Source organism: Arachis stenosperma, chromosome 3 (genome assembly GCF_014773155.1).
Source record: "Arachis stenosperma cultivar V10309 chromosome 3, arast.V10309.gnm1.PFL2, whole genome shotgun sequence".
Classification (NCBI taxonomy): Eukaryota; Viridiplantae; Streptophyta; class Magnoliopsida; order Fabales; family Fabaceae; genus Arachis; species Arachis stenosperma.
The window spans coordinates 41,661,793-41,672,494 of NC_080379.1; the positions used below are offsets into that span (position 1 = coordinate 41,661,793).

The 10,702-nt window shown below is 31.8% G+C and overlaps 2 protein-coding genes across 2 annotated transcripts; both read left to right on the forward strand.

Annotated features, from left to right (window-relative positions):
* The first annotated feature begins 2,375 nt into the window (after positions 1-2,375).
* LOC130965973 (lysM domain-containing GPI-anchored protein LYP6-like) lies at positions 2,376-4,143 on the forward strand. Its single transcript, XM_057890725.1, has 5 exons — positions 2,376-3,090; positions 3,245-3,359; positions 3,449-3,610; positions 3,740-3,771; positions 3,902-4,143. The coding sequence occupies exons 1-5, from the start codon at positions 2,418-2,420 to the stop codon at positions 4,141-4,143; spliced, it is 1,224 nt and encodes a 407-aa protein (XP_057746708.1). The 5' UTR covers positions 2,376-2,417.
* A 2,742-nt stretch (positions 4,144-6,885) lies between these two features.
* On the forward strand, positions 6,886-8,792 carry LOC130966718 (zinc finger protein CONSTANS-LIKE 16-like). Its single transcript, XM_057891539.1, has 2 exons — positions 6,886-8,091; positions 8,180-8,792. Exons 1-2 carry the CDS (start codon positions 7,048-7,050, stop codon positions 8,438-8,440), a joined length of 1,305 nt encoding a protein of 434 aa, XP_057747522.1. The 5' UTR covers positions 6,886-7,047; the 3' UTR covers positions 8,441-8,792.
* The last annotated feature ends 1,910 nt before the right edge of the window (positions 8,793-10,702 follow it).

Genomic DNA, 10,702 nt, shown 5'->3' on the forward strand with positions numbered 1-10,702 from the left:
CTGATGAAGATGGCTGTTCATATCAAATTCTGCTGCTTTCTTTTTTAATGCGAACTTGAATTCAGCAGCATGGCATAATAACTGCATGGCCATGCCATGAGGCCATGGACAATCAATTCGATTTCCAAATGGTGGACCTCTTCTCTCACGACATAAAATATAGGACAAAACACTAAAATAAGCCAAGGGGAAGAAATTTTTACGTAAATCCGCCAAACCAAAATTTAGTTCATGAATCAACCAATGCATGTTTATATGTAGTTCGAATCAATTAGATTCGAACTCAATCTACACATAATTCGAATCATATTGCTTCGAATTATACACAAAACTCACACACACACTAATTCAAATCAACTTGATTCGAATTACACACATACAATAATTCGAATCAAGTTGATTCGAATTACAACCTGATTTATTAAAAATATTAATAATTTATTAAAAAATTTATTAAAAAATAATAATTTAAAATTAAAAAAAAAATATATTTTATTTCATGTATTAAAAAAAATCTAACAAAATATTTAATTACGAGACTTTTTTTAAATATTAATGAGCTATCAATTCAAATTCCATACAATACTCTTTTGTCCATTTTTAATAGCTCATAAATATATTTTAATAATTTTTTTTAAATTATATGGTGAGATATTACATGATTCGAATTACGCATGGAAAGTTCAATCACTCTGATTCGAATTATATGGTGAGCAATTCGAATTCTATACAATACTCTTCTGTCCATTCTTGATAGCTCATGAATACTTTTTAATAAATTTATTTTAATTATACCACAAAAAATATTTTATTCTATGCAAAATAATTTAAAAATGGCTTAAAAAATGTTAGGAGTACTATAAAAATTTGCAATGACTTAGGACATTAATAATTTAGAAATTAAAGAAAATATATTTTTATCATGTATTTACCTAAATCACTAGAATATTACAAACTTTTATAGTACTCGTAACATTTTTAAGCCATTTTTTAAATTATTTTGTATAGAATAAAATATATTTTTTAATTATTTTGGATGGAATAAAATATTTTCTTTAATTTTTAAATTATTATTGACTATCTAGAGTATTTTATTTAAAATTTGTGTACATGCATGTATTTACCTAAATCATTAGAACATTACAAATTTTTATAGTATTCCTAATATTTTTTAAGTCATTTTTTAAATTATTTTGCATTATTTTTTTGTGGTTTATATAATTAAAATAAATTTATTAAAAAATATTCATGAGCTATCAAGAATGGGCAGAAGAGTATTGTATAGAATTCGAATTGCTCACCGTATAATTCGAATCAGAGTGATTGAACTTCCCATGCGTAATTCGAATCATGTAATATCTTACCATATAATTTAAAAAAATTTATTAAAAAATATTCATGAGCTATTAAAAATGGACAAAAGAGTATTGTATGGAATTTGAATTGATAGCTCATTAATATTTAAAAAAAGTCTCATAATTAAATATTTTGTTAGATTTTTTTTAATACACGAAATAAAATATATATTTTTAATTTTAAATTATTATTTTTTAATAAATTTTTTAATAAATTATTAATTTTTTTAATAAATCAGGGTGTAATTCGAATCAACTTGATTCGAATTATTGTATGTGTGTAATTCGAATCAAGTTGATTCGAATTAGTGTGTGTGAGTTTTGTGTATAATTCGAAGCAATATGATTCGAATTATGTGTAGATTGAGTTCGAATCTAATTGATTCGAACTACATATAAACATGCATTGGTTGATTCATGAACTAAATTTTGGTTTGGCGGATTTACGTAAAAATTTCTTCCCCTTGGCTTATTTTAGTGTTTTGCCCTAAAATATATATAGAAAAAAAACTCTGTTACATGGCGAATAATAATGTTGCAGTTATAGCATATAGCCAACAGAGTTTAACTAGGAGATTGTTTTTTTAACCAATATCAATTAATTTTTTAATTTTAAATTTAAAATCTTAGATTTTAAATTTTAACCGTAAATTCTATATCCTTAAAAATTATTTAAAGAATAATGTTATATTAACTGATTTAAAGTTGATTCCTATAGTTATTTCTCTGGAATATATATACATTGACATGCATACATTGAATTTAGGCCATCACGTGTTTTCACCTAACACTTGGGGACCAATTTAATTATTGATGACAGAACTAATAAAAATTAGAGTAATGCTATATATCTATCTAAATTTTTTTTAATCAAGTTTAATTAAATTAAACAATAAAATTTAAAACAATACTAACAATAATCGATATATTAGACTAATTTAATTGAATTTAGTTTACAAAAAAAATTTAGATATACATCATTATTCTAAAAACTAATATATTTTTTATCTCTCTTAGATAATTCCTGCACATACATACACTCATCATTCATCAACGAAAAGAATGATGAGAAACAATGTGCAGCAGCAGCAGCAGTTCAAAGATTCAGCTCTTAAGATGATCTCATTGTGCTCCCTAATTATTGTAGGTGTAGTTGAAACAAAATCAACAATAGAACCATGCAACTCCTCCCAGGCATGCCCCTCACTTCTCTCATACCTCTTGCCATGGGACTCAATGCTATCCGAAATAGCAACACGCTTCAACGTGAACGTCTCAGATATCATGGCCGCAAACTCTGCCTTCCCAATAACAGCATCGTGCGGCAACGAAATCGTGAGAGCAGGATCAACGGTGAAGATACCAGCCACGTGTCAGTGCGTGGATGGAATCAGAAGGTCGGTGTCAGCAGTGTACAGGGTGAAAGCATCGGACACACTGGAATCGATATCAGAGGGTTATGGAGGGCTTGTTACTGCAGATCAAATTAGGAGTTTCAACAAAGGCGTGCCTTTGGTGGATGGAGATGTGGTAGTTATACCGTTGCCGTGCAGTTGCATGAAGAACCAGAATAATGGGGAAAGTGCGGTTTATATGTCCTATGTGGTTCAGAAAGGGGAGACACTGGGAAGCGTGGCAGCTTATTTTGGTACAACTGTTTCTGATTTGGAATTTGTTAACGGTCTTGGACAACCTACCGTTCTACCTGGCGATATTCTATCGATTCCTATTCCAGGTACCTACCTAAAAATCTTATACAAAGTTACATTAAGAACTACTATATTTACTTACACGCCAAACATGTCAAATTATTTAATCGTTGTGTGAGTAATCACACCTATAATGATTGATGACATATCTTGTGTAGAAAATTGTAACGTCCTTTGCAGCATGTTCATCAGCTACTCTGAATTGGTACAATGAGAGTTTGATAGTCCCAAATGGCTCATATGCTTTAACTGCCACCAACTGTATTAAATGCACTTGTGCTCCACAGGGTCTCAAGTAAGCAACCATATGCAAATTCACTCTTAGTAAACAATAACGGATTTTAATGCTTGTTGATCGATAAGCTATGTCTTGAATATGGCTAGGATGCAATGTTTTCCTTCTGGAATGGATGTACCTTGCTATAATTTACGTTGCAAGGGATCCAATCTTGCTATTGGGGATGAACATCTGGAATATTCCAATGCTGGATGCAATGTCACCCAATGTGTGTACCGTGGCCATAGGGGTGGAAAAATTCTGAGTAGGTAAGCAAATAAATTCAATAAACCTCTGCATAGCAGAATCCTAAAGACCTACCCAAAAAAAATTTCTATTTTGGCTTCAATTTTTTTTGTCTTCTTGTAGCAACACGTTCTTTGTTTTGAATTTTGCAGTCTGATCAACTCTTCTTATCTGCAATGTCCGGGTAACTTCTTCATATATAGCAAGAGCAGCAGAAATTTCAGAATTCTGATGTGAAATGTTTTTTTTTTATTTTATCATTCTTTAATGTCTTTATTTTATTAATTTTATTTTATCTGTGTTCTTTTGGGCAGATAATAAAAGCTCTAGTGGAGCAACATGTTGGCAACCCTCAGCACCATATTTGGCAGACCCATTTGTTTTGTCTCCAGGCCCAAGCCCAAGCATATTCCCCTTGCCTGTTTCTGAGGCTGCTCTAATGACTCATGCCTATAACTATGACTATGACCATGAGAGAAGGCTCCATCTGTTCTCACTCATCTGTCGTATGCTACACTTGTTATTCCCAATGCTTCTACTTTGTTTTTTAATCTGATCAAGTGTATGTTGATGATGCTGATTTGTAATGAATAAATCGTCCTAAATCATGTGGTATGCTGCACTTGTTCTTCCCAATGCAATGGTACTAGTGTAAACACAGATTCCTCTGCATCTCACATTTGACATTTCATTATCCACTTGTGTTTCTCAATTCTGAGTATTGACCTGATAATAAAATCCAATAATGTTTCAGAGAAGGAAAAATTTAGAGGTGAGTAATTTTATTAATTTTTGGTCAATTTTATTAGTTTTTGGTCATTATGTAACTAGTAAAAAAAATGGATAATCTCACATTATTAAAATTATTATTGATGATTATTTAATAACTATAAATCACAAAAATTATTGGTTCTCTAATACACTTCTTCAGAGAATATAGAAAAAGCTGACTACCTGCTTGAAATAGTACTAGTAGAAAATTCAAATAGAATTATCATGTTTCATACATGCTAACAGTATTCTGTTTTTCGAGTTTTTATTTAAGTATAGAAAAAATTTTAAATATACTACCAATGTTTTAATAATTTTTAATCGTTAATTTTAATTATAAAAAATATATATAATATATATAATTAAAATTAATTTATTGAAATACTGATATTCCGATATACTTTTACGTTTTTCGTAAGTATAATTCTACATTTCGTTATAAGATTAGATTTTCATTGAAATATAAACGACAAAAAGTACAAATAAATTATACTCATAGGAATAAGAAAAATGTGTATGTGTTTATTTAAGACTCATCATCATAATTTATATAGTGACCTCTTAGTTTAAATAGAATTTTGTTAATTGAAGTATAGCGTCTAAGTATAATAATAAGGGTAAACTACTAAAACATACTTAAAAGTTATTTATATTGTTGATAAAAAATAATTTTAAAAGATAAAAAGACAAATAAATTATTAAAAGATTTAAAACTATAATAAAAATATCAAATATTAAATATATATTTTTAAAATAAATTTTACAAATTAGATTTTGATATATTTTTATAAATATAATTAAAAAAGATAATTTTTTTAAAAATTTGATAATTTTATACCAAAAAAATGTTTTTCGATTTTTTTGCTGAATGATTGAAAATTTTTTAGATTTTTTTGTTATATTTTTAAATTGTTCAAAACTTATTTATCGTTTATATATCAGAACTATTTTTATCATTTGTACGAATTTTTGGATATTATATTAGTTTACCCTAACATTACATAATAAAAGTATCAGGACAGACATAACTTATACATAAGTACCAGGTTTCGAAGCTAGACCATACTTTTTTTCTTTTTGTTGGTGTCTGAAGGTAGACCATATTGATTCTGATAAATACGCGCAAATATGACTAAGAAATAATAACTACAAACACTGGTAGGCTTGGATAAAGTTGATAGTTATGGCTTATAAGCATCATCACAAGCAACAGGTTTTGGCAATAATATCTTGCCCCAATTCTAGCAAGAATATCTATCTGAACGATAAGTTGCATTCATGAGGTCGTTTGAACAAAACACAGGTGTCATCAGATAATTCGCTTCTACTTTTCCATCACTTCAAGATTTTAAAATGTATACCCATACCATCATCACATTGATATTTACATTATGCTAAGATTCCTAATTAATATTTAGCCACATGGCACTAGTTATTGCATAGTAACACACAAAGCTAAGTTTGTTCTATCTTTACTTGCCTTTGTCCCCTCTTTTTTTCTCGTCAGCTGTTAACTTCCCTGATAAGGATATGTAGACAATAGAGAATTTAGTGACATGAATACATGTTGGAGAATTCTGCATATCCGATGGAACCCCCAAAAAATTGAATCTATATATATACATACACATCCATCATGTGGCTTTGGTATATTTAAAATTTACTGTGAAAATAAATATATAATAAAATTCATGGCGATCTATTATTTGGATTTTGAACTGACTCCTATAATATCAACGGCCACCTCGGTTGATTTGTATAGGTTGTGTAGACTTATGTGCTTTCTGTTACATCAGTATTGCCTTTCATGCATGCAATTCTGAGTTAACCATAAGCAGATAACATATCGGCAGAGAAACTAATTTGTTACCAAATAAATGAGTTATGAGCTATGACCAATTTGTAAAATTTGAACCCAATGGTAAGAAATTTATCCGTTTCTTGACATTAGGATATACACAACAATCTTAATTATCCCCTTTTAGTTTCACCAATTAGATCAACTTCTGTAGAGCAAAGAAAGGAAACTAATAATGATGAGGCAATGAATACTATGTGTATGTGGTTTTGAAACATAAAAATTGAAGGTGAGTCAAGCACGAACATTATGTAAAATAGGCAGGGAAGGCGAAGAGAATCTAATGGGTGAAAAGAAGTATGAGAAAGAGAGAGGGGAAGCGAAAGCAACATGAGTAGGGGACCGCAAGCAGGAATTTTAAAGTCTTAGGCGGAATTATTGAATCAATAGGGTGGATCCCAACAAAAGCGTCTTACTCAGAAATTTAACTCTCACCACTGCCCATAACACACAGTCGAGTAAACACTTAAACTTACCAGGTGCAGCTCCAAGTGGGGCCCATGTGAAATCCCGTTGTTACGAGCACAACCAATCACAATTCAAAGAACAAGATGAACATGAAATCACCAACCAATGGGATGTTGGATGAGCCCGAATTGCGGGGACCATTAGCAAAATGACCAAAAGTGCATAGGATGGTATAGGGTTTCTCCCACACCACACTGTCAAGTCTCAACACACAAATAATTGAATTGAAGTGAATCATTTTTGGGGGTACCCCAAATAAATAGACTAAACACCTTGCAAAGTTCCTGTTGCAATTGCAACTTGCAATCACTAACTAACTGCCATTTTCATTGCTCTGACAAGTTTATTATTTTTAGTTCTTCTATGAGCATAGACATGAAAGAAGCAGCTGCAACTGCAACAACTGCAAGTGCCTTGGGTGCCAAGACGGCCAGGGCTTGCGACAGCTGCTTACGGAGGAGGGCACGGTGGTTCTGCGCTGCAGATGATGCCTTCCTCTGCCATGCCTGCGACAACTTGGTCCACTCCGCGAACCAGTTAGCGAGCAGGCACGAGAGGGTTAGGCTTCAAACGGCGTCGTGCAAGCTCACCAACAAGGTAACCACCGCACACGCATGGCACAGTGGGTTCACGCGCAAGGCAAGAACACCACGCCACAACAACAACAAGCACTTAGCCTTACAACAAAGGCTTAAGGACCAAGTTTTATTCAACACCGCTTGTGTTCTTCCCGTTGTGCCGGAGCTTGGAGTTGAAGAAACAGCTCTTCTGGATGATCTTGAGAGCGAGGAGCAGCTGCTGTGTCGCGTGCCCGTGTTTGACCCTTTCGATGCAGAGCTTTGCAATGATGTGTACAGTGAAGTCAGGGACGAGAAGAATCACGAAGAACGAGGTTGTTGTGATGACTTGGAGAGCTTCTCTGAGTTTCTGCCATCGGATATGGATCTTGCTGAGTTTGCTGCTGATGTTGAAACCCTGCTTGGAAGTGGGATTGATGAGGATTCATTAGGAATTGATTGCAAAGAAGAAGTTCAAAGAGAAGATGCATGCGTTAGAGCCGAAACCACCATTAATATTAAGGAGGGTGCAATGGTAATGGTAAAGGTGAAGGATGAGGAGCTTGATTCAGATACAGCAAGTCATCTTCAGTCAGTTTTTGACATCACAAACGATGACGAATTTGATTGGAATATCGAATCGGTGCTCTTATCGGCGGAGGAAAAGGCGACCACTGCCGCACCAGTAAGTAATAATAGTGATAGTGTTGGTGAAGAGAAAAAGAGGGACATATTTTTGAGACTAAACTATGAAGAGGTTATAAATGCTTGGGCAAGCCAAGGTTCTCCGTGGACAACAGGAACCCCTCCTCCGTTCAACCCTCATGATCATTCCTGGCTAAATTTCTTGGTACTTATTAGTGCTTCTCTCCATCTATGTATATGTATTTTTGTACTAGTATTTGATGCAGATGCGCATACATATTTGTGAATTTCAGGATCCAAGTGGTGGAGATGTTCATCAGTGCTCTTCTTATGGGAATGGCAGAAGCGTGAGGGGACATGTTGGAGATGGGGGAAGAGAAGCAAGAGTATCTAGGTACAGAGAGAAGAGAAGGACTCGTTTGTTTGCTAAGAAGATAAGATATGAAGTGAGGAAACTGAATGCGGAGAAGAGACCTAGAATGAAAGGTAGATTTGTCAAGAGATCATGCCTTGTTGGAGGAGCCACATCTTCCTTTCAACCCTCCTATAACTGAGCGAGACTGACATCAATCAATCATTCAATCAAGTTCCTTGTTTGCTTTTTCTGCAAATCTGGAATGCTTCTGTAACATAATAATATCACTACTATTCTAGGTCAGGTTTGGCTAAAGTTGTTGCTTGGGATTGAATCTCTCTATCTCTAGCAGGTCTCTTAGTTGGGTAATCAGATTTAGGAATTCGGGTATTCGATGTTGATGCATGCATTACCCAGTTAACTTTCTAGCTAGGCTACTGATATTTAACAATGTTTACTACATATATATATCAAGTTCAGATGTTAATTGTTGAATTAGTTTGTACATTATCTACATATATATATATATGCTTGTGACGATTTCGGTTTAATGTACTCCTTTGTCCCATGTACACGAAGAAGTAAAAAACAGGAGGGTGGTTGTTATATTAATTAGAAAGATGAACATGCTTACATACTAAGTTTAATTTCAGCAATGCGAATCCACCAAACTAGTTTTCACAATAAGCTATATGCACATGTGGATTAAATTTTGGCCAACACTTAACTATCAAAAGAAAATTGAATGATTCTACATCATTAGATACAAGTTCACACTATTAAAAATATCATTGATGGCTAATTGATAACTAAAAAACACAAAATCTATAAAAATGATGGGAATTTAAGTGTGCAATCTTTTTTTAAAAGAAATTGATAGTCGTCAAATTATTAAATATGTTAAATTATTTAAAAAATTTTAATTAATGTCACATAAAAATAACGATATTTTTATCTTTAAAAATTTATTAGAATGACAAAGTTACGAATGGTTGGATACAAATGAATAAATACTAAAAAGATAATAATATAAAATTATTTTATTTATTTTAAAATTTATAATTTTATATATATAAAATAACATCTATAATCATTTATGTATTTTGAAAATAATTAAAAAAACAAAGAATAAAGAAATGAATGCATATATAAAAAAGTTATGATTTCTCATCATTCTCAAATTATGGTTCTCAAACATTATTCTTCCAGTTATTTGGTTTTAGTAAGAAAAAACGGAAACATCTAAGTTCTAATCATTATAATATTTAATTTGTACAATCTACAAAAGTTAATTAAGGAGGGAATGGTTATAATGGAAGCTATAACATTATAATAAAGTTTCGCTAGGTTATGTGAATAACGTGAATAACGTATTGTATTTTAGATTTATTAAACATTTAATTTTATTTTTACTAAAGTGAAACTCGCGTGATGTGCATAGAAGTATATTAATTATAGTTTTAACGATTTTGTAGGTTGTTATAATTTTATAAAATTTTTAATTAAATTTTTATATTTTTTTTAATTGAGTATTTATACTATATTTTTTTAATTTAGTTCCTATTAACGTTAAACGCCTAAAAAATATTAGTACATTATACATTTACTTATATATCTTTATCTTCATCTTCATCTTCATCTTCAGAGACTCTCAAGTTTCATCAATAGCTTTCTCATTCCCCTTCCTCTTAATATTCAGTCTCTCTATCATTTATCTCTCCACCGCCCGATGCCAACAACATCCTCGCCGACTCAAGCTTCTTCTTCATGGCTCTTATGGCAGCAGAATTTCTCTTAGTTTTCTATTATTAGAGAAATTATTTTGATTGATTAGACATTATATAGAAATTCAAATATCTTCGCTGCGAAGCTGTCAAAGAATCTTGGAATGAGGGGCATCATTATGACATCTTGATTTTTTTACGATAGATTCGCGTATGTAAATTTTACGTTTTATTCGCATAATGCTTATGATAAGTTTTTCTGCAATTCTTAAATAAAATGAAAAATAATGTGATATTAATATTATGTTATTATTTAATTTTATTTGATGATAGACGGTCACTTGATATTGGCCTCGAAATATTGTAAAAACTCGACTTTACTAATGTCATTTACATTAGTAAGTTACTCAATCCTTATTTTAATTAAGTACCACCACTTGATCATATAATTAATTGAGTTTTTACCATGTCCAATTACCTTAATTACCTTTAAAGATAATTAAAAATTAACCTCGCTGACTCACCAGTTTAAAATCGCAGCATGCAACACTTAATGCGCCACGTGTCGTGACGCATGCCTCCTTCCCCTTGATTAAGTGATACTTAGTCACTAATCAAGCTATATAAAAGTACAAAATTCTCTCTCTTTTCTCAAGGAACATTCGAGGCATGCATGGAGAGAAAAGGGAGGATTTTGGTTGATTTTTGATTTTTCGAGCTTGATTTCTTGAGATCTG

Bases quoted from the DNA above. Each gene is read 5' to 3' on its own strand.
- LOC130966718 (XM_057891539.1), top strand. From the start codon at position 7,048: ATGAGCATAGACATGAAAGAAGCAGCTGCAACTGCAACAACTGCAAGT. The intron at 8,092-8,179 runs GTACTTATTAGT...TGTGAATTTCAG, and splicing joins ATTCCTGGCTAAATTTCTTG to GATCCAAGTGGTGGAGATGT.
- LOC130965973 (XM_057890725.1), top strand. From the start codon at position 2,418: ATGATGAGAAACAATGTGCAGCAGCAGCAGCAGTTCAAAGATTCAGCT. The intron at 3,360-3,448 runs GTAAGCAACCAT...GAATATGGCTAG, and splicing joins TGTGCTCCACAGGGTCTCAA to GATGCAATGTTTTCCTTCTG. The intron at 3,772-3,901 runs GTAACTTCTTCA...TCTTTTGGGCAG, and splicing joins TTCTTATCTGCAATGTCCGG to ATAATAAAAGCTCTAGTGGA.